Source organism: Balaenoptera ricei, chromosome 6 (assembly GCF_028023285.1).
Source record: "Balaenoptera ricei isolate mBalRic1 chromosome 6, mBalRic1.hap2, whole genome shotgun sequence".
NCBI classification, from domain to species: Eukaryota; Metazoa; Chordata; class Mammalia; order Artiodactyla; family Balaenopteridae; genus Balaenoptera; species Balaenoptera ricei.
This window is the reverse complement of record NC_082644.1, coordinates 112,546,319-112,569,998: the sequence shown is the minus strand read 5'-3', so window position 1 is coordinate 112,569,998 and position 23,680 is coordinate 112,546,319. Positions and strand designations below refer to the sequence as shown.

The 23,680-nt window shown below is 41.7% G+C and overlaps 1 protein-coding gene across 2 annotated transcripts in view; it reads left to right on the top strand.

Annotated features, from left to right (window-relative positions):
* Window positions 1-4,342: 4,342 nt before the first annotated feature.
* The window catches only part of NR6A1 (nuclear receptor subfamily 6 group A member 1), a 207,171-nt gene continuing 187,833 nt past the window's right edge, over window positions 4,343-23,680 (top strand). For both annotated transcript variants that reach the window (XM_059926570.1, XM_059926569.1), the window contains exon 1: window positions 4,343-4,532. In XM_059926570.1, coding sequence (XP_059782553.1) covers window positions 4,433-4,532 — 100 coding nt within the window. In that variant the 5' untranslated portion in view covers window positions 4,343-4,432. The remainder of the gene's footprint in view (window positions 4,533-23,680) is intronic.

The window sequence follows — 23,680 nt, the reverse complement described above, 5'->3', positions numbered from 1 at the left end:
ATCACCTGGGAACTTGTTAGAAATGCAAATATAAGGCCTCAACCCAGACCTAAGGAAGCAGAAGCCCCTCCAGGGGTGGGGCCCAACCATCTGTGTGTTTCTTTTTTTTTTTTGGCCCCACCGCGCGGCTTTTGGGATCTTATTTCCCTCTCTAGGGATCGAACCCATGCCCCTTGCAGTGGAAGCGTGGATTCTTAGCCACAGGATCGCCAGGGAAGTCCCAACAATCTGTTTGTTTGTTTTAAAGAAGGTTTTTTTTAAATCAGGGCTGTGAAATGATCCAATTTGCTTTTTTTTTTTTTTTTGGCTGCGTTGGGTCTTCATTGCTGCGCGCAGGCTTTCTCCAGTTGGGGCGAGCGGGGCTACTCTTCGTTGCGGTGCGCGGGCTTCTCATTGCGGTGGCTTCTCTTGTTGCAGAGCACGGGCTCTAGGCGTGTGGGCTTCAGCAGTTGTGGCTCCCGGGCTTAGTTGCTGCGCGGCATGTGGGATGTGGGATGTTCCCGAACCAGGGATCGAAACCGTGGCCCCTGCATTTGCCGGCGGATTCTTAACCACTGCGCCACCAGGGGAGTCCCCAATCTGTGGTTTTTAACCAGCCCTCCAGGGGATTTAAAATTTGAGAACCACTGGTTCAGCACAAGGTCAGGTGGTCCATAACTCTCAGTTGAATTAAAGAATCATGTGCAGTAGGTGTTCAGTACAAATTAGCTTCTTTCATAACTAGAGATCCCCTGGGAGGGCTAGATTAGTGTACAAAACAAATATGGTGTGTGTTCTTATGTGCACAATCTGGGAATGGACACAATTAATGGATAAGGAGGAGAGCCAGCTGCTGGGAATCCAGTAAGGAGAAAGGCTTACTTTTCACTGAATACTTTTTTGCAACCTGGGAATTTTGCAATGTGTTTCCTATCTATTCAGATAATAGACAAAATGTACTTAAAACAAACAGAACCTGGTGGGGCTTCCCTTTCCCAGCCCTTTCTCCCCATGCAGCCTGGCTGGGACACTCTGGCTAGGTCCTGGAAGAGCAAGGCTGCTGTCATCAGAGAACTCTGCCCCCCCTGCTGGCTGTTCTCCCACATGGCCCCATGGTTTCCTCTGGCTTCCTCCTTTTCACCCTTGTCTCCTGCACTCTGTCCCTGGGTAGGCTCCAGTCACAGTGAATTTTCTGTTTCAACATGGCCTCGGGACCTTTGAACAGGCTGTTCCTTCCCCCTGAAACTCTCTCTCTCCACCCACTGTGACTCACTCCTACTCATCCTTCCATCTTCAATGCTCATTATCCCCCGGTCACCGCCCCTGACCAAAATGAGCCCTGTCACACACTCCCATAGCACCAGGAACTTCTAAGCGTGTTCTCAGTCGTAGCACTTACGTGTAATTGTGGGTATGTGATTATTTTGTTTGATTAGTGACTGTCTCTCCCACCACAGAACAAGGCCCTCATGATGGAGCCCATACCTGCCTTGTTCTTAGCTGTAGCTCTGACAGGTTGTTTGTCTACCTCTGACCTCAGCACTCCCCCCACCCCCAGATCCTTCATTCTCCTTAGATATTTTCCTTCCTAGCTCTTTTGTCATTTGTCCTGCTGATGGGGGGAGTCTTTTTCACCTGTCCTTCTGAGACTGTTTTCTCATTTGTAATTTGGGGAGAAAAGTATTGACCTCTCAGGATTGTTCGGGGGACAATGTAAGGGAAAGGGTCCATAGTAGGTGCCTACCTCACAGGACCCTATCTGCTTAGAACAGTCAATGGCTGGGGTCTCCGTACACAGTCATTTCCCTCACCTTTCTCAGTTTTGTGGTAGTTGACTCTTCCCAAAAAGCATTTTCAGAAGAGAAGTAACTGGGAATTAGGACCACTCTTTAAATAACATTAGTAACAGGTCCCATTTATTAAGCCAGACCTTATATTAATTGCTTTGCATGCATCATCTTATTTGATTCTCATAACAATCCTGTGAGGTAGTAACTATCACTATTATCCCTCTCCCCTTAGAAACCAGGACTTTGAGGCTTGGAGGTAACCAAAGTTGTAGTTATTAAGTAGAAAAATCAGATATGTTTTATTTGTTTTTTCACCCACTCAGCAATTATTTATTGAGTGTCTACTGTGTTCAGGTTCTGTGCTCAGCAGCTGGGGTTATAATGATGAGAGTGAGAAAAAAGGGAGATCTAGAAAGGCTTTTGGGAGGAAGTGACAACAGAGCTGGAGTCTGAAGCATGAGGAGGAGCTACTTCCAAGGGCTGAGCATTTGGCTGAACTTTTCTGTCCATCTTTGAGAGTCGATTTAGAATTTCATCCACCACTGAAACCCCAGTCCTTCTCGAGGTTTCTGCAGTGCCACTTAGCCCCTGATTGGATCTCCAGGGAAGGGGAACTCACTGCCTCCAGAGGTCTGTGACAAAAGCAAGTTTTGGCTCTAGGAAGACCACCTGGTCCTAACTCATTTTAGAACCCAGAGCTCAGGGAATGGCCCAGAAGATCCATCTCCTCTGTCTCCCTCCCCCCGGCCCCCAACTCTAAGGGCTCCCCTCCCCCTCTGGGGCTAGGGAATGGTAGTGGGGAAGCAATCACAGAGAGATCATTTCTCACAGTCCACAGAGAGTTCAGAGAGTTCAACAGAGCAGTAAGGGAACACAGAGGGGAACTAGATGTTCCCTGGTGGGAGATATTAATATCTGTGAGGGGATATTTGAACAGGATCTTGAAAGATGAATAGGAGTTTGGGATTGGGTTGGGTGAAGCCAGTAGTGTGAAGGAGCCAAGCGTTCAGGTTCAGGTGTCTGACCGACTGGCTTTGGAATCCCCATTACTGATGGGTGATTTCATCAGTGTGTGATAGCGGCAATATTGGAGCTACCTCATAGAGCAGATGTGAGGTTTAGAGAACATAGCGTTAATGTAAATCTCTCAGACCGGTAGCCCGAGCAGATTAAGGATGCAGTACAGGTTAACCGGTGTCGGTAAGGAACAGCCAACCCGTAAATGCAGGGAAGCACTGCAAAACATCCTGCCTAGCGGGTGAGGGAAGGGGTGTGATGGGAAATCTGGCAGGGGTCAGACCAGGCAGGGGTGCGAATGCCAGGATGAGGACTTGAAAATTAAGCAAGCAATGACATAGAGGAGCCAACTGATTGGTGGGCGGGGTGGGGGTCAGGGTGGGGAATGGGCAGCCAGTGAGGAAGCTGCAGCATAACCCAGCAGAGTAGAGACGGGCAAGGAACCAGTGTTCTTGTTCTTTGTTTTCGAACAGGCCAGGTAGAGCTTAGTTAGACCTTGGGAGGCAGCCGTGATGAGCCCTTTCCTGAGAGGGTCACTGAACGCGGACGCCCCCGGCAGGCCCAGAGGCTGGAGGCCGCGCGCCACCTGGTGGCCGCAGGAGGTGGGCTCAGCAGCGGAAATTGCAAAATCCGGGATTTTGCTCTGGGAAACTGAGGCAAGGAGCGGGTGTGGGGGAGACTGGGATCTTCCAATTGGACCCCGTCCCTATTCCAACCCCACTTTACAGATAGGAAAGCTGAGGAGAAGGGAAGGCGAACAAGACCGGGTAAGGACCCTCTCAAACGGAGGGCTTCAAGACCTCAGGAGTCAAGAGTCTGAGTTTCTTTATCGGCATCAATGGCCTGAAGCTTAGTTTGCCATTCTGTTCTTTGGGCAGCGGGAGAATGAAAGAGGAGGAAGAGAAACTTTAATCTTTCCCGCCCACCCGGAGGTAAAAGGCTTTAAAGAGTACCCCGGAAAGCAGAGTTTTATAGATTTCATTTGCATACGAACGCAGTCACCTCGAGTTAAACTCCGGCCCTTTAATCTCGGGTCCGATTTGTCCCAAAGCCGCGGAGGAAGGCCCTCGTGAATACCCCAAGCTCCGCCCCCTATAAGCCCCGCCCACAGGGCTGGGCTTCATTGCACGTGCTCACCCGGCTCCTTCGCGATCCGCCTCCTAGGAAAGACTCATTCTCGGGGCGGGGGGATACGAGGCGTCGTAGGGGACGTTGAACATGGAAAAAGCATAATAAAGAGAAGGCCCTGAAGCAATCTTCATTCAATTTTCACCATAAGTTTTCCTTAGGGTTCATGATATTGACAGGCCTTGGCCTTCCCTTCTCAAGGCCGCTTTTCCTTCCTCCCACCCCTTCAGTTGGTGGGGTCCCGCGTGGCCGGCCTCGCTCGGCGGACTCCAATTCCCAGTGTGCCCTGCAGGGCAGTGCGTGGCAGCGGCGCGTGACGTCGGGGGTGGGAGCTGGCCAGTGCTGAGGGGGCGCGGCGCGGAGGGGCGCGGAGCCGGGCGGCTCGGGGCCCAGAGAGCGCCGCGGCCGGCAGCCCGCCGGCCCCTGACAGCCCCCTCCCCCCCGGCGGACGACGACGACGACGAGAGCGCCGGTCATGGCGGAGCAGCGAACCGAGCGCGGGCCGTGAGCACCACCGCATGGAGCGGGACGAACGGCCGCCTAGCGGAGGGGGAGGCGGCGGGGGCTCGGCGGGGTTCCTGGAGCCGCCCGCCGCGCTCCCTCCGCCGCCGCGCAACGGTGGGTGAGGGGCGTGCAGAGTCTCGCCGGGCGAGAACCAGCCTCCTGTCCCCTACCCCGGGGATTCCCCTCCTCTCAGCCGACTCTCACTCTGGGAAGCCGCGGCGGCCCGGGATCCCCTCAGCGCGGACCTTCACCCCGGTCCCCCTCGGCGCGGACCCTCCCTCTCCTCCCCCTCCTTCCCGGTTCCCCTCCGCGCGGATCCTCCCCCTGCCTGGTTCCCTCCACCCCGACCTTCGTTTTCCCCTCCCCTCTGTCCCCTCAGCACAGGCCTCCCCTCCCCCCGTCCCTCTGCGCGAATCCTCCCCCCTCCCCCAGGTCCCCTCTGCGCCGGCCCCTCTCGCTCTCTCCCGGTCTCCTCACCTCGAGTCCCGTCAGTGGGGAAGCCCCCCTCCCCCTCGGGTTTCCTCTGGTCCGAGCCTCCCCTTACCCCCTCCGGGGACCCCTCTGTGGGGGTCTCTCCCCCAAAGGGTCCTTTCGGCGCCGAGCCCCTTCCCCTCCCCCCCACAAGTCTCCCCCACGCGGGTCCCTCCTCCCTCCGCGGACTCTCCCTCTGCGCCCTGCCGCCGCCACACCCTCGACCCCTTGGTTTTCTCTGCCCCTCACCTTTTTGGAGCCTCTTTCCCTCTCCTCTGCGGTGCCGCGCTTCCTTTGCTGCCCCAGCCTCCACCTCGGCGCCGACCCCCAGTTCCGTAGCTACCGGCTCAGCGGTTCCCTTTCGGACCCCGCACCCCGCTTCTCTGCGCTCCTTCCCCGCGCTCTCCTGCCCGCCTGCCCCCCCGCCCTGCTCAGCCCCTTCTCCCCGCTGGCTCAGAGCTCTGGCCCGACCGGGTGCCCGGGACACCTGCCTCTTCCCTTCTTACACCCGCCTGTCCCGGCCCGCGCCTGCCCAACCTCAGTTCTCCTCTTCCCTTTCGCGATCCCGGAGCCCAGGCCCGGAGGATTCCTCACCTGGCCCGGCCCTTCCCACCGCTCTCTCCCTGCCCCCACGTCCGGGCCAAGTCCTCAGGTTCCTCGGGGCTGTGGCTGGGCTCGACTCACCCTCCTCCCCCCGGCTCTCTGCTACCCCCGCAGGGTGTTTTATTTGTATCTGTTTGATATTTTCCCCCTCAGTGTTTGCCGCGGAATGTTTTTATTGGTAACGTGTAAGGAGCTTTTGTGAGGTCGTAAAAGGTGAACTTTTGAACTTGGAAAGCGCCCTGGAGCAATTAGCGCAGGCGATAGCCCCGGGAGGCCTGCATTACAAAGGGTGCTCGTACCGGCCCGCAAACGCTTCGGCGGCAAACCCGATTTATTTATTTATTTGCCCTGCCTTCCACCTTTCACATCTCCTCATTTCCGAATAAAGGGCAGGCTCTCGGAGATCCGTGTCTCCTCCCCTCTCTGCGCCATAAACGCGCAATTCTCTGAAAGATCTAGGACCGAACAGTGTCTAACAAGTAACAGATTTCAAATTGAATGCAAACACCCGGGACAGTTAGGAGGCACTAAAAATTAATTGCTTTAGCAAGAAGTTTCTCAATCAGGACAGTGACCTGGCAGGTGTGAAGAAAGTAACCTGAAAATAGGTCACTTGGGCGCTCAGTTGTTGAATGAATGAGGAGCTACGCAAGGGGAGAAATCTTGGGGTGGATCTGCGCCTTTATAAATTTATTAACTCGTCAAACATTTATTGCCAGTTGAGTAGATCTGGTATTTTTTTTTTTTTACTAGTTAAGGGAAAAGTCTGTTTCGAAGAGAGCCTGGTTAACGTCACTTAATGTTGCTGACCAAATAGTGATATGTTTTCAAAGCTCTTGTCCTTTTCTGAGATGTCTGTGATGTGTGGTATCTAGGTGGCTGGCAGTCCCTTGGGATGTCTTTGGAGACTAATTTCTGAATGTGAACATGTTTGAGATCAATAAAATCCCGTGTCACAAAGGAGGAGGCTGGAATCCAGTTAGGGTAGAAGGAGACAGTATCATAGGAACAAAGGGTTTCTATAGTGCTTTTGACTTGTAACGTTTTAAGAGGCGATTTGGTTGGTGTTAGTGTGTTAAAGTTGTAAATCGTGATGTAAAATTTATCATGCTGATTTTTTTACCCAAGTCCCAGATCTATATTATGGCCCATATTAGTGTGTGTATTTTCATAATGCCTTTCTGTGTGTCTATACTTCTTGTATCCATCCACCTGTGCGACACGTAGCTGGATTGTGCTACAGACAGTACTTTCAATTCTACTTGAGAATATTGTTGTAAGGGAAGCCTAGGAACTGCATTTGCTATTAATTATTCATTAGTACATTTTAAAGAACTCAGTGGTAATTTTAGGTCTTAATCAAATTTCCCTTTCACAGCCTCATTTCCTCATTCGGTCTGGACCATTTAAAAGAATGTTATCAAGCAATACATTTAGGCTAAGGTGGCATCAGTCCAATTTAGTGCTACAAATATTTCCTTTTTGTTGAAAACAGAATGGGATTTTGGCAGTTTGATGGGCTTTAAAGAAAATATGTGAAACATTAGACTGTTGTGGGAAGTTTTATTTTCTAGTGTAAAAATGAGCATTGTCTACTGTTTAACAATCTGTGTTCATTATCTCTTATAACTTAACTTGCTCACAGAAGAATTACCAAAAAAGAAAAAAAGAAGTTTATCTTTGGAATGGTGGGACTTTTTTTTTTTTTCTCATTCACTTACTAATTAATATTTTTCTCCAAAAGTAAATGAAACTGCTTAGATTCCAAGCAGAGAAAATGAATTCTCCTGGCTTTTTATCCTAGCGACTGATTTCTATTTTATATGAACTATTTGCAATAGATAGCTATCTAGATAGGTCTTTTGGTTTGTGTCATGAAGAAATAAACTGGAGGTGGAATTTTAGAAGTGTCTTCCTGCCAGAAATGCCATTGATGCTGAATTTACAGTCCTTTAAATGGTTTTAATGGTTTTTATTATTCTATTGCAATAGAGTTGCTAGCCTTTTGATGCACCATCACCCTTCCAGGAATTCCCTGTGCTGACTGCGCTAGACATTTTCAGTTGTTGCTTTTAGATTTTGATGACAAACATGAACTCACTTAGTCATAATTTTAAAGGAAGATGAATGATTTGAGGAAATATATGCTGAATATTGCACTTGTTCATCTTATTTTAAGAGAATAAGGGAGTAGACTTTTAAATATTTCAAGCAAAGGAAGATAATAAGCCACTCTAAGTAATTAAAGGCATGTTTTATATAATTACACTTTAGAGGAATTGGGGAGTTCACTATATAACATCATGCCCTTTTTCTGCTAAGACCACAGCATCCGAATGTTTATCCCTGAAAATACATTAGCAGATGTTTTCCATGACAATCTAACTTTTCAGTTCTGTGACTTTAAAGATCAAGTTAGTTCTGAGTCACCTCAGAATTTTCTACTTCCATTAAAAAAAAACATACTATAGTACTGTTGTTCTTTAGTAAAACAGCAAACAGGTGTTTTTTTAGTAGGTTCTGTGACCTCCAAAGAACAGTGAAAGGCAACAATGAACAGATTCATTGGTGATTTTGAGCAGCTGAGGTGTGAGATGACCACATTTCCAATCTCATATTTACCATCCATTATCTTCTTTCTGAGCATTTGTTTCATGTAATCAGAATATGAACATGACATGTTCCTAATCCATAAATCATTCTGAATTCTATAGCAAAAGTGTATGTGTGTGTGTGTGTGTGTGTGTGTGTGTGTGTGTGTACTGCATGAATTAGCATGTGAAAGGGAGTTAGCGAGGGGGAGGAGGGAGATGAGCTAATGAAAAAACTGCTGGTAAATTTCCTAAAATATGCCCAAATCATGTATTCTGTATTTTATTCATAATTTCTTGGTTTCTCAAATTTTTCCACTTTTTCCTGGGGTTGTGGAGCAAAGGTTTAAATATCTAGGTTTAGGTTAGTGGAGATTGGAGTGTAGAAATGCCAACTGCAAGTATGATATTGGTAAAGGAAGTTTCCATACCACTTCTAGTGCCTGTTGTGCAAGATGGCTTTAAATTGCTAATGATGCTTGTGTGTTCTGGGGCCTGGGGCTGTATTTGTGAGTTTCATCCTGTATTAAGACACCATCACTTTGTTTTTATAACTAGGTGGGTATTTATTGGTTTGTGTTGAATAAATTGGCCCATTAATGAATTGTATTCAGATGGTAGCTTTTGGCTTCAGAATTTCAAAAGCCAGGATAGCTCCTTCCACATTAGGAGACTTTATTTTCAGCAAGCTCATGTAGGTCTTCGGGGCCTTGTCATAATTTTTGGTTCTTGTATACTTTTGTGTTGTAGCCAAGTTAAATGACATTTTCCATTTAAGTATTTTTTCCATTTATATAATTAGGTTGAAAGTTAAATTTGGGAAGATGCCACTTATGAGTAAATTTTACGTTGTTGGTCAAATCTACTCTATTAAAGTAGGACAATAAAAATGCCTTATTTTGTGTGAACCAGTCATCTTATATGTGAAAAAGGTTCACAGTCAGAAAAATCAAAAGTTCTGAATCAACAGATAAATCTTGCATTTCAGCAAAGAATAAAAGAGTCTTTGAAACAATTTTAAATAGAAGGTAGCTATTGAATATGTCCACACAGGTAGTGATCTAATATACCCAACTCTTTGTAATACTTCGAAAGTATTTCTGAGACCAACAAGTTGTGAAAGAAAACGTTTTCTTTCAAACTTTTGTATTCTTAAGGTCAACTTTTTCCTGGTTCAGGTAGTTTCTTAAGGGTTTACGGATGCCTTTGATCGATAACTAGGGTTCAGAAATACCAGCATTATTTAAAGTCAGCAAGAAGTACTGAGCAGGTAATTCTTTTTCGGTTGTTGCGTCCCTATTAGAGCCGAAGATTCAGATTCGTCTGAACTTATTCTTATATTAAAAAACAAAAAAAACAAACTCTGGATTAACTTTGATATACAGTATTCCAAGAATCAGGCCCAGTCTTCTATTTTTTGCTTGTTTTCCACCATGGCTTGTCTTTATGAAAAAGATAAGACTGTTAGACCTCAGATAATGGAAAATTAGAAGAAAACCATTGTGAGGTGGCTAACCTGCCTTTTCAGTGTGGTTTAGAAATAACTATAAGTAGAAAACTTTACTTGAAAGATTAAAACATTTCCTACTTTATTTCATTCTTCCCTTACTACCTGCTGTTAAACAGTAGCCTGCAGAGAACAGCTTTTCAAGAAACAGATTTTTTTTGGTTTACGATTATTTAAATAAGACTTTACTATGTAACCTGGTAATTCTAATTAACAGTGATTTAGTTGGGGAGCGAACCAGGATTTCCTCATCTGGCTGCCGGGGACCTGAATTGCTTTTTTCCCCACCCCCAGCGGCACCAAATCTTTTGATCCCTAAGCTATAGTGGTTGTCATTTGAGAAAGCAAACTGAGAGAAAATAAGTTGCGAAAATAGTCTACTTTGAGGCTTCATTTGCATCTTGAAAGTTGTTCTTAGGAAAAAAATTGTAGGGATAATTGAATCTTTAAAATTTATCTTGAAGGGCGCAAACTCTCATGTCTAAATAGAAAATTCCTGAATTTCCTTAAAAATACATTTTTTGCTTTAAAAATTGGGGGGATGTTTTAGTACTGACAATCACTATTTCAAAAGAGAAATTATCCTTATTATAAGTCCACAGGAGGCACGCAAGTGTTTTGAATTTCTTTAGGAATGTGTGTTTGGGGAAAACAAAAGTTAGCCTTTATGCAATGGAAAAATTTTCATTCAAAGTAGTTGTGGTTTCTCCATTAACATTATATTAATAAGTTCAAATAGAGAATCACAAATTCTTATGTCATATACTTAATAAACTGTACAGTTTGTTATATTAAGAGTTAATTTTAAAAAGTATCTTCAAATGATGAAGTCTTTGGATCTTCATTGCAAACCGTACACCTTTCAGTTTGTTTACATGGGAGAAGCTATTCAAGCATAAACCACAGATGGCAGTAGCAGCATATTTTTCTATTTTCTGGACGGACTCTGGCCTTTAGGTTGGTGTCAATTCTACGGGTACTGTTGATAAGTCAGCTGCCAAGTATAATGTTTCCAAAACCAATTCCCTAGGCAGCAACATGTAATGTATTCTGGAAACAAATCCGGGCAATTGATTTGAAGATACACTCTGTGGGTGGTTTGAACCAGAGTAGTGATTTTGCTCTCATCTCAGAGTGAGAAATCATAAAGAGAAATTGGTAATAATGATAGAGGGATTTGTTTGAGTAATAAGCTATAGCACATTGGAATGGCAGTGGTGATATTAGCAAAGGATATATCAAACATAGATACTTGCTTGAACAACTATTTGCATTGGAAACAATTTGTAGTTTTTTAGAAAATATACTCAAGAATTATAATTTTGAGAGAGAGAAATGCACAACTAAATTCTTCATGTGGAAGAGGTAGATAGGCTTCTCAACTCTATTTCCAACTCCTTATATTTCATAGTATCAGGGAATTTTTTATCTGCCTATAAAAGCATTTCAGAGGTCTGTGAATGCTTGCTCTTCCATCCCATCATTGCAGTGTCAAAATTTCTGTGTTCTTAATTTTTCCCTTTAAAACCATTGTTTGAAAAAGGACATAATTAAACAGATTTTTTAAAATGCCTATAATACTTCCTTTGAGTCCAGAGGTATAATTTCATAGTTTAAGACTCAGGAAACATTCCAGTAACAAATCTGTGCCAAAATGAAGGACATACTGATTCAGTGACTTGGGGGGTGGGGAGGGACTACATTAACTTGTATTAGTTTTCATTTGAAAAATTAATTCATGCATTCATTTCAATCTTGAAGCTGTACTGCCTTAGAAGGATTGAAAATTCAGTCTTGATTTTTTTTTTTGTTACTTTCTTATTCTCTACTGTATGATACAGTGTTCTTTTTATCACAGTTAACTCCAATTTATGCAATTTAGTTTTCCTCTCACAAAAGAAAAAAAGAGGACATGTGAAGCCTTATACATTTTTTATCTTGCTTCCTCATCTCTTGCCTTTTAAAATTTGTAAATGATTAATGAAATAGTATGCAGTTGGATTGTATCTTTTTATCATTCATTTGTTACTAGATCATTTCTGACTTAATATCTTCCTACTTACTGAGTCCTTAAATTTGTTAATTTACTGTATTGTGTAAACCAGTGATTTTCAAAGTGTGGTCCATGAACCTCTTTGGGGTGGGGTCCCTGAAACCCTTCTGGAGGTTCTTGAGGTCAGAATTATTTTTCTAATAATGCTGGCATTATTTGCCTTTTTTTTTTTTTTTTTTTTTAACCGTGTTGAAATTTGCATTGATACTGCAGAAACAATGGTGGGTAAAAATTGTTGGCACCTCAGCAGAAATCAAGGCACCATACTGTACTAGTAATTGTATTCTTTAACTCCACGTACTTGTATTTAAAAAAAAAGCTATTTTCACTGAAGAATGTCCTGGATGAAGCAGTAAAAATGATTAATTTTATTAAATCTCTACCCTTGAGTACACATGTTTTTGATATTCTATGTGAGGAAATGGCAAGTACACACAACGCATTTCTGCTGCATACCGAAATAGAATAGTTTTTTTTTAAGGAAAAGTGCTTGTGCAATTATGTTGTGAGCTGAACTGGCTGCTTTTTTCATGGAACACAATTTTTACTTGAAAGAACAATTGACAAACCATATTCAGACTTGGGTATTTGGCAGATCATGTTTTGGAAAATGAACAGTGAGCCTGTTAGGCCAGGGAAAACTGACAGTGTTTGTTGATGGTGAATAAAATTTGAACTTTCAAGTGACAATTAGAATTTTGGAAAACTTGCACCTACCACTTTGAGCTTGACAGCTTCCCAATACTTAAAGCCTTTTCTGATGAGCCCAGTGGTGATATTATTGATAAATGTGATTTTTTTGATATTACATAAGGAAATGTGTCAACATTTTGAAGATCATATTTCAGTGAAGGAGAATGTTCCATATTATCCTTTGTATGATGTTACAAAATTCTGAATGGGGAAAAGATGTGTTCAAAACGCCAGATAGACCAATGGATTTTAACGTAACAGAGTACACAAAGTTCATTGATAATGGTTTTAGATTTCACATTGAACTAACCTCTTTAAGAAACCACCACTTACTGAGTTTTGGTGTATTATCAAAGGAAAATACCCACAATTATTTTAATTAGGAAATACTTCTTTTCCAATTATAAATCTATGTGAGGCCAGATTTTCCACATATACTTCAACCAAAACAGTATATCACAGCATACTGAATGCAGAAGCATATAGGAGAATCTAGCTGCCAGAATTAAACTAGATATTAAAGAGATCAGCAAAAATATAAAACAGTGCCACTCTTCTCATCAATCTTGTTGTTTTGTTGGAAATTATAGTTATTTTTCATAAAAGTAGGTTATTTATATTAACATGTAATGTGTTGTTACTTTTAAATGAATTAACAGATATTTTAAAAAATTTCATACTGTGGTAAACAGCAATAGATATAACGCATGTAAACATTAGCTCTTGGGGTCCTCAATAATTTTTAAGTGTGTAAAAGGGCTCCTAAGACCGCTCAGACCAAAGTAATGGGAGAACCTCTTTTTTCTAAACAGACCGACTTAATGTATAAGAAAATGGTGACTTTACTAAATACTGTTATTAGAACTTAGTTATTTTGGGTTTTTTTCTTTCTTTTTAAAAACTCTGTAAAGGGGCTGTGGAGAAAAAAAATGAAAATAAGTTCATATCATTTTAAGTTTTCTTTACTTGAGACTAAATGAAGTTCACGTCACTGAGTTCTCTGATAAGGCTTTTGTTACCTGCTACATGAAACCTGTTGCTTAACTTAATTATTTGTGTTAGAAATTTTCCAATAGAACCTGTTTCCTCACCAAGGGTGGATTTATAATTGGAAATAAATCTGACAACACAAAAATACTTTATTACTTGATAAGAATCATTGCTATAAAAATTAAATATTTATGAGATAAAAATCCTATCTTGCTTTTTAAAACTTCCATCAAGAATAGTTGTGATAAACCATAATGGAAAAGAATATTAAAAAAAAGAATGTATATATGGATGTATAACTGAATCACTTAGCTGTACCGCAGAAATTAACACAACATTGTAAATCAACTATACTTCAATTAAAAAAAATAAGTAAAAGAACCCAAAATTATGAACATAAAAGAAAAGAATAGTTTGCTTGTTTGCTTTCAGTAGACATGTTTGGCTTCTAAAGTTGTGATTTTGGCAAAGTCAATTTGTAGATTGGTTTTCCTTTAACCTGGTTTGCACTGAGAGAGGTGGTAATAAAGTCTGTATAGGAGAAGTATCTCCTCTTCTGGTGTTAAGAATACCCTTTCCTAGTGTGAGTAACATTTTAGTGTAAGTCAATTACTGTGTTGTTAAAGGGTTAGGGATTTACTCCTTAGGGTAGTTGCTAGGTAGAATTCATTCTGTAGTGAGCTTGCTGGCAGAAGAAATGTCACAGAACAATGTGAGTAACAGTAAGGAGTAACTGGATCAGAACTTAAGATGAAGATTGGTGGATGATGAATGATCAGTGTGATATTTGGGCTACCTTCCTGAGAGCTCTCTAGTTATCTTGATGTTCTTGGAGTTTCACGTAATGTACCTTTCAAAGCATTTTTGTGTTCTCTGGGCGGGGTGGGGGGGCAGCTTAGTAATGAGAAGATGGCTTTCCTTTTTCATTTTAATGCTTGGATATTATTTCAAGTGTCAGATGAGTTAAATAGTGCTAATTACTAAGCTTAATAACTGAGGCAGATTTGGTTTTTTTCTTCCATATTTTTGCTGTACTCTCGAAATCTAACCTGTTAGGAGGCTTCTCTCTAGCCTTACAGCCCTTCCTCCAAAATGCCTTTTTAGCAGGATAATAAACCACCTGGGGGAAACCCCCCACTGATATCTATTCAGAGGGCTTTGTTTTTTGGAAGCCGCAGTAGTAGTCTCAGCAAAGGAGGAAGGATTTTGGTTAGATAGTGTGAGAGGGAAAGAGCAGGGACTCTGGAGTGTGGCAGAACAAAGACCACAACTATGTGACTTTGTCACTTGACTTCTCTGAACTTTAGTGTTCTCATTGAATAATAATAGCAGCTAACATTTGTATAGTTGTTATTATATAATATTCTAAGCACCTTACATATATTAACTCACTTTATTCTCATAACCCTATGAGGTAGGTGTTCTATTATCATCTCCATTTAACAGATGTGAAAACTGAAGCCCACAGAGGTTAAGCCCTAGATTTTACAGTTAGTAACACCATTAATCATTTGTTTCCTAGGTTTAATCTCTCCTTCCACTCCCCTTCTCCCCACATCCTATAATGTTTCTGAAATTGAGGGTAGGGTTATTAGGATTCCTGACAAAGTCTGTAGAGTGCCAAGCATGGTGTCTGCCTCAAATCAGACACTTGTGAATCCAGGCCATTTATAGTTGTTGAGGAGGCCCAGAACTCAACTCCCGATAGATTAGAGATTCACAGAGATCCACCCTTAGAGTTGCAAGTGACTTTTTTCTTTCTCTCATGTTAGCTTTAATAAGCCGACCAGAAAACAACTGAGCAGAAAATAATTTTGCAGAATCAGAGATAATCCTTGGGTGCTAAGGAAAGAAGGGGTTTTGAGTCATTCAAGGCAGGGATACCATATCTTGTATCTGTAGCGTCAGCACTAAAAACACAAGGAATTGGTGTTTCATGAATGTTGAATGAATGGACGAATGAAAGAACGGTCAGGTCAGGAATCTTGAGTCTTTTGCTTTAATCAGAGCCCTTTGAGTCTGAGTTCTTTGCTGGTAGTCAGAGAAAGTCTGCAAAATATAAGGGAAGGGAATGTGCTTTTCAGTCACTTGAGAAAATTGGGGCCAGTATGTAAGTCAAGCCGTGTGTTGAAGCTAAATCCAAGGTTTGACAGGCCCTCCTGGAACCAGAATATAGCTACATTTCTGTTTGGAAATGCAGCTCTCATTATACCTAAAGTGACCAGATACACCAGATTAAGATGTGATGGCCAATAAACCCCTGGCTGTTTGCTTGACTATGTTGGGGAATGTGGTTTAGGAAAAAGATGGCCTTTGTCCCCTATACCTTTTTTATTTCTGCCACGCAAAAGCTGGCTAAGGGCTTCCCTGGTGGCGCAGTGGTTAAGAATCCACCTGCCAATGCAGGGGACACAGGTTCAAGCCCTGGTCCGGGAAGATCCCACATGCCGCGGAGCAACTACTAAGCCCGTGCGCCACAACTACTGAGCCTGCGCTCTAGAGCCCGCGAGCCACGACTACTGAAGCCCGTGTGCCACAACTACTGAAGCCAGCGTGCCTAGAGCCTGTGCTCTGCAACAAGAGAAGCCACCACAATGAGAAGCCTGCGCCCCGCAACAAAGAGTAGACCCCGCTCACTGCAACTAGAGAAAGCCTGCGTGCAGCAGCGAAGACCCAATGCAGCCAAAATTTAATGAATAAATAAATAAATTTATTAAAAAAAAAAACGGGCTATATGAAAAAGAGGAGGACCAATCTAAGGTTGATATGACCCTTTGAAAATGGAAATATAAGAACCAGTTGTCTAAAGCTTGTAAAATATAGATAGTGATTTCCTAGCAAGGAGATGGTGAGACTGATGTGGCAGTGGGGGTTAATAGATTATGGTAGCAATGTAGTTTGAGCAGGAAAGGACTTGCGAGAGGAGGCCAACCACATTATTTGAGGAGGTATGAGGCTCAGGAAATAGTTGATGCGCTTAGGTTTTGCCTGGGTTCTCATTCTAGCTCTCTTATAAAGGCATGTCTCTGTGAGTCCACTATAAAATGAAGGAGCTAAATTAGATAATCCCTGAAGGAATTTTCCAGCTTTATGATGAAATGAATTGGGTAAAACAGGAAGTTGCAATTTAGGAAAGCCCTGCCTAAAGCAAATAACTATGGTACTCACAGCCCAGATTCATTGGGATGATTTTGATTTCAGATACTGTTCAATAATCCCTCAAAGAATATTTACATTCCTTAATGCTTACCATACATTGTTTCCCCATTTAAATTTTAGAATACCTGGCTGCTTTAAAGTCTGTAGGATCACATAATTTACATGTAAATTCTGTTCTCGGGGTCTGCCGCATAGAAATGTTTGCAGTTAAAGTTACGACATTATGATAATTTGTAACGTAAACTCGAAATTCAATGTAGAGTTTTCATTTGTTTTTTTCTTTTTAACATGATCACTTTTCTTCTCATTTATAGCCCCGCCCCCTCAGTGCCACACTTTTCTTTTGTAAGTACATTTTCATTCATTGAGTCAAACCCATAGTTCATTTCAGAGTTTTCTCTCATTCCTTGTAAAGGAATTTTTATCTGCAAAAATCATTCATTATTGAGAAGAGTCCTATCTTCTTAAGATCGGATGCTCTGAGTTTGAGAACTTGGATTCATTAAGGAAAATTGCAAAACCTCCTTAAATGCTGTTGGTCTGGAAAAAGGGAACCCAGCAGGAAAGGGGCGGCAATGTATGGGGGAGGGGTAGAGGGGGGTTAGCAAGGGAGCTGCAGTTGAAATATTCATCAATCATTTTACTGGCACCAGGAAACCAATCAGCCTTTTAGGGGAGAGAACTTAATCAATCACCTAATGTGGGAAATTACAATTGCTTTCCCACAAAAAAATATTCCCTTACTTGCTGACAGATTAAATCTGAAAGATAGTTGGACTGGCTGGAATTCAGAGCTAACTGCTGGCGAGCAGTTACTGAAAGTACTACTGTGATGAAAAAATGCATTTAACATTTGAAGATAAAATGTACTATCTGCCATGAGCCTTTTAAAAATATTTCAAAGTAAGTTTGCTTTTCATATAGTGTGCCCATTAATAAAATAACAATTACTGAGCATCTGTGGGTAATATGAAGTGTGTGAAATACTGTAAATTTATTCTCCAAAGCTAGTTTCAAGAGCATAGATAGGGCTCCTGGCTGAAGGATACCCAGTGTTTCCAGTGCCGTGTTTGGAAAGCAAGTTTAGAGCGTTGTCTAAGGGACGCTTCCTGGGGAACACAGTTGGAAGTGCTTGCATACAAGCAGGAGGGATTTAGCTGTATCTTGTATTTAGATTTTAAATGGTGTGATCTCTGAGTTCTGTGCTTGAATTGCCTGTGGCCCTTAGGTTCCTTAGGTGTGAGCTGTTTAGGAATCTAATGATTTTAAAATTAGAAATGTATAATCACTGTAGAAAATATGGAAACTGAAGGGAAAATTACCTATAATCTTGTCTCCAAGCAACTTTTATTAGCATTTTCTTATGTTTTCTTCTAGACTTTCTTCAAATCCTAGTTTTTTTGCGTATTGTTGTGATCATACAGTATATACCATTATGTTTTATGCTTTTTGTTTAATTTTAAGCCTTTTTCTCATGTTATAAACTTTACTGATTCAACATTAACTTATTTAAAACTTTTAATAGCTATATGATAGCCCACTGTTTTACACTGTTGGACATTAAGATAGTTTTTGGTTTCTCACTGGTACAACAATACTGCTCAGACTATCTTGTGCTTTCTTTTATTTTGGCTTATTTTTGGGGGGATAAATGTTTAGAAGTATGTATCTACCTCGGTGTACCATCGCCAACAACCAGTTTAATTTACACTAAGATATCTTGTATACTAACGTCTAGGACTTATTACTATTTTTTTAATAAATGCCTCATGCTTGAGATACAATTGGGACACTGGTAGGCTGTTTCCTCTGTTCTCATGTTATGGAGGGATATGTGAAGTCATTCCCAATGCCTTTTGTCCTCTGAAATCTTTTAGATTTCTGGCACCAGGCCCCCCATGCACATTGCCTTCCACCCCCCGCCCCAGTATCTCCAGCCTGGTCAGAGCAGTGCTTAAGGACCCTTCTGAGGCTGCCTTCTTTCTCTTATAGATCATGGGTGAATGGGTCACAAAGACACTCTGGAGCCTTCTCTGGTTGCCTCTAAAAATTTCAGGAGGATGGATTGGGGGGTGGGGGGTGTGTGTCTCTCTGTCTTCAAATACAACTATATCAACTTCCTCAAAGTCTTGAATATGTCCTAAAACTTAAAACTGAATTTGATTGGAAATTAAGTACATGGAGAGAGAAGTTAAACTTACATTCCTTTAGATATCTGCATAATCTGCATGGCTTCCTCAGTGGCTGAAACACTGACTCTTCACAGGGTTTGATAGTGAAAAACCTAAATAAATTTTATGCTAATTTGAAGGGCATTCATAATTTTTAACAGGGCTGGTTTCAGAATTGAAACAAATATTTTCAGAGTCTGGCTATCTACAAATTTTGAATTAAATCATAAATCATACTTGCTGAAATTAAGATTTAAGAGTCTTCTAGTAATTTTAAAAGTTGAGGTTGATTGAGAGTAAGCACAAATGTTTGAAGATCATTTGCTCTGCTTCTTTGTGTTCACCACTGGTGGTAAGAGAGTTTGCAATTTGCCAAGACACAGTTTTTATAAGGCTCTTTAATAAGAAAGTGAATAAGCCAGCTGCTCTTTCCCTGGACTATACCAATTGCAGACCTCCTCAAATCCTGGTTAGTAATTAAAAGCCTTGAGATGACCTTGAATCTAACTGAACCACAAAAGCTGTCTTGAGTTAAATTTATAGTCCTTGTTGTTTTCACAGGAGGTTAGGAAGAATCATATTCTGTTTGCTAAAACATTAAGGGTAGCCTTGGGTGTACGTTGAAGATAGAAATAATTAATAAGAGGCACTTTTAAAGTGCAGAAGAGAAGCCTGGAATGGACAAAAAAAAATTAGCTGTGTCATTTCTTCGTTGAGCATTTGAAATATGTATTTGAAGAGGTTTAAGGTAGGGTGATGTTTTTCAAAGTGTCAGTTTGCTTAAAAGATCTCTCTTTTCCCCATCTTAACATAAAGAGATTTTTGAACCCAGTGTTCAAAATCAGAATAAATGTTTAATGCTTTTTAAAAGTAACAGTTTAATTCATTCTTAAAATATTTTACAGGAGTGGGAACTTTGTTAGTAAAAGTTCCTGATTATACTGAGGCAAAAATGCTTTATATTTGGGCTGTATCATGAGATCTATGAGTAGAGAATTTTTCTGCTTACCAAAAAGAGCAAAATATATTTTCAGTTGTTTAGAGAGCCTTGAACTACTATCTTATTGATAGGAGGAAAGTTGAAAATGTTGCTACAAGAAAAGTCAAGTTTTATGTGTCAGTAGGTGAGATAAGACATTTCTCCTAGCATCATAAATGTGATAAATCCCTGAAGACCCCAGTAGTAAGGCAAACAGTTTGAGCAAGCACTAATGTCTTATATAGATTGTGTAGACTTTAGGATTATTTTAGTTTTTACATTTACTTAATGAGGCTAGCCTACACTTTGACCAAAATAATTGATCGTAAAATTATATACCTCTGTGTGTGTGTGTATGTGTATGTACACACACATCAGGGATTGTCAGTGTGGGATCCCTAAAGATGGTAGTACGGGTTCTCAAGCAATTTCAGTTGTGCAAAATTTGGTCTGAAATCATATGAGTAATAAGGTTGTCCAGCCTAAATAAAGTAATAATGTCTCTACAATCTTGACTTTTGCCTTGAAAGTATTCTAGTTTAGTCTGGCAGCAGCAGTGCCACTCAACCTCTGAACAGCAGATACAAATTTTTGCAGAAGAGGGTAGAATAAATAGTTATTGTAGTATGGTAGACAAACTGCATTGGTATGGGTGGCAATTTAAAATTATTTCAGAGAACTATTATTATGATGTAGTGATTAATTAGGTGTGTTAGGGCATGAGCTCTAGTTGGACCTGGGTTTAAAGCCTGTCTCTCCTACTTTCTTGATTTTTTTGGAGGGCAGTGGTGCTGAAAGGATGTAGAATCACCACACAAGTTACTGGAGAATGAATTGATGTAGTGTGTGAAGAACCTGGAGTGTAGCTGTGTTACTGTACGAAGGTTATTTAACATTTCTCAATTTCCTTATCTGTAAGTAATGTTAATATACCTACTTCATGGGTAAGCAAGCCAGTTCACCGAAATCCAAGTCATTGAAACTAGTTTGCCGTATATCCACTTTACCCAATATTCAATTCAACAAAAATCAATTTGCTGAATCTAATTTGTAGAACTTACAGAATTTGTTGTCAGTTTCCTTCTTCTAAATTGCTACCCTGTCATTTTTTACCCTTTTCTTTTCTCCCTTTTCCTGTACCCCATCTCTTCCCCCATTACCTGCAGCCCAGAGCAGACTGTATTTTTCCACCAGCAGAGGTCCCCTCTCTGCCCTGGCTCTTTCCAGCTGCAGGAGCAGCAGAGAGCTGGGATAGAGACGAACTGAACATTCTTGAAAATGCTGCTGTGCTAACTGTTGATCTTAATTTGGCAGAAATCTTTTTTTAAAAAATAAATTTATTTAATTTATTTTTGGCTGCACTGGGTTTTCGTTGCTGTGCACGGGCTTTCTCTAGTTGCGGTGAGTGGGGGCTACTCTTCCTTGTGGTGCACGTGCTTCTCATTGCGGTGACTTCTCCTGTTTGCAGAGCACGGGCTCTAGGCGCGCGGGCGTCAGTAGTCGTGGCATGAGGGCTCAGTAGTTGTGGCTTGCGGGCTCTAGAGCGCAGGCTCAGTAGTTGTGGTGCACAGGCTTAACTGCTCTGCGGCATGTGGGATCTTCCCGGACCAGGGCTTGAACCCGTGTCCCCTGCATTGGCAGGCACATTCTTAACCACTGCACTACCAGGGAAGTCCCCATGAATTGATTTTCCTGTCTATTATATTGTACTTTGTCTGTGCTAGGTTATATCTTTGAACATTTACTGTGGATTCTTGATAAATCATCTTGTGAAACCTATTCCTAATAGTTTTCTAATCCTAGAGGCCAGACTGGTGTAGTGTATGGCAGGCCAAACTTGGTATAATTGGTACTTCAATAAAATTTTTCTAATACTTGGCATAAGCTAAACTATATGATTCACTGTTCTTTGACACTTTGAACCCAGGGTTTCAACCCAGAGCTTATCCCAGGGTAAGATTTGTCAGCATGCCCTGGTATGAAGTAATGGAGACTTTAGAACAAGGGTTTGAAATTTTATTATCTAGCTCATATGCTCTATTTAGAATTTTACCACTTTAAATTCTAAATCATAAACAAAAACCTAATGTCTCTCTTGATTAGAGCATGAAGTATTTGTGTTCTTCCTGTTGAAAGGAAAAAAATTTGTCCCAAACCAATTTCTTAGCTGAATTGTGATTTAGCAACTCTATTCATGTGCAAAATTAGTATAATTAGTACTTAGTTTGTGATCATTATCTTTCTCTAAAAATCTTGTAGTTAAGCATTTGTCTTCTTTCTTAAATTGAAATTTATTGTGTTCTTACCATGTACTAATTATGTGTAGCAGTCTTATAAGGAGAGTTACATTATTACTGTCATTTTGCAGATGAGAAAACTGAGAGCAGTTATGTGACTTGGCCTGGTAAATGGGAGAGATGGGATTCAAATATAGGCTGTTTGACTCTAGGCCTCACTCTTGGAATCTCAGCACCATATTCTGATAGAGGAGGATCCTAAGGGTCATTTGAACCTTAAGGAGTCTAGTATTTAGAAGACATTGCTTTAATGGCAGATGCAAAAATTAAAACCACACTTCAGAGTTAATGCCGCCTCCATTTTTAGGCATGGGGACAGGTGTGCCCCTTGAAAATTGCTTGTTTAAATTCTTAACTTTTTTTTTTAACTGGCCATTTAAAAATTTATTTTATTTTATTTTATTTTTATTATTTATTTTTGGTTGCATTGGGTCTTCATTGCTGCGTGTGGACTTTCTCTAGTTGCGTCGAGCGGGGTCTACTCTTTGTTGCGGTGCACGTGCTTCTCATTGCGGTGGCTTCTCTTGTTGCGGAGCGCGGGCTCTAGGCACGCAGACTCAGTAGTTGTAGCTCACGGGCTCTAGAGTGCAGGCTCAGTAGTTGTGGCACACGGGCTTAGTTGCTCCACGGCACGCGGGATCTTCCCGGACCAGGGCTCGAACCCGGGTCCCCTGCATTGGCAGGTGGATTCTTAACCCCTGCGCCACCAGGGAAGTCCCTGACCATTTTTTTTTTAAAGATACCTTTTTGTGTTTCCAAGGAAAAGAATGAAGTCGAAACCAATTAGTGGTGTTGGAGAAGGATGCTGTTGTGGGATTTAGGACATGTCCTTGCAAACAGGGAGGCAGTGCTGGCCCTGGGCATGTGACACAGAAGTAGGTCTCTGTGTGGAATGGGAGGGAATTGTAATACTTAATGGCTTTTAGGAAATAAAGCAAAATAACATTAGGCTACTTAATACTATGTGGAACAAGTTAAAAAACGAATATCGTGAACTGAAAACACGAAGACTGTAATATGGTAGTGACTGTAAGCAACCAGTATGTCTACACAACTTCAATTTCCAGGTCAGCTTGTATTTCAGTCTGCCTTGTTGACCTTATGAGTACACTCTTCTCATCTTGACATCATTAGTTAATATTCTAAAAATATCGTCACTTTGACTTATTCAGGAATGTGAAGCATATGCAGAAACAGGATTGCTAAAGTCAGATGAGAAGTGCTGTTTACCAAGTAATGGTTCCCCACTCTGGAAGCCTGACATTTTTGGTATTTCACTTAGTTTTGAGATACATATTGGGAAGTAAGAATGCTACATTGGGCTTCCCTGGTGGCGCAGTGGTTGAGAGTCTGCCTGCCAATGCAGGGGATACGGGTTTGAGCCCTGGTCCGGGAAGATCCCACATGCCGCGGAGCAGATGGGCCCGCGAGCCACAATTACTGAGCCTGTGCGTCTGGAGCCTGTGCTCTGCAACAAGAGAGGCCGCGATGGTGAGAGGCCCGTGCACCGCGATGAAGAGTGGCCCCCACTTGCCGCAACGGGAGAGAGCCCTTGCACGGAAACTAAGACCCAACACAGCCATAAATAAATAAATTAATTAAAAAAAAAAAAAAAAAAAAGAATGCTACATTATGTTTGTGCTAATGCTAATGCATGATAATGTTAGAAGATGAACTTTACCCCTAAGCTGACAGACCTTATAACAGGTATCAAAAATTAAAAGGATGCATGTATTATACAAGTAGAG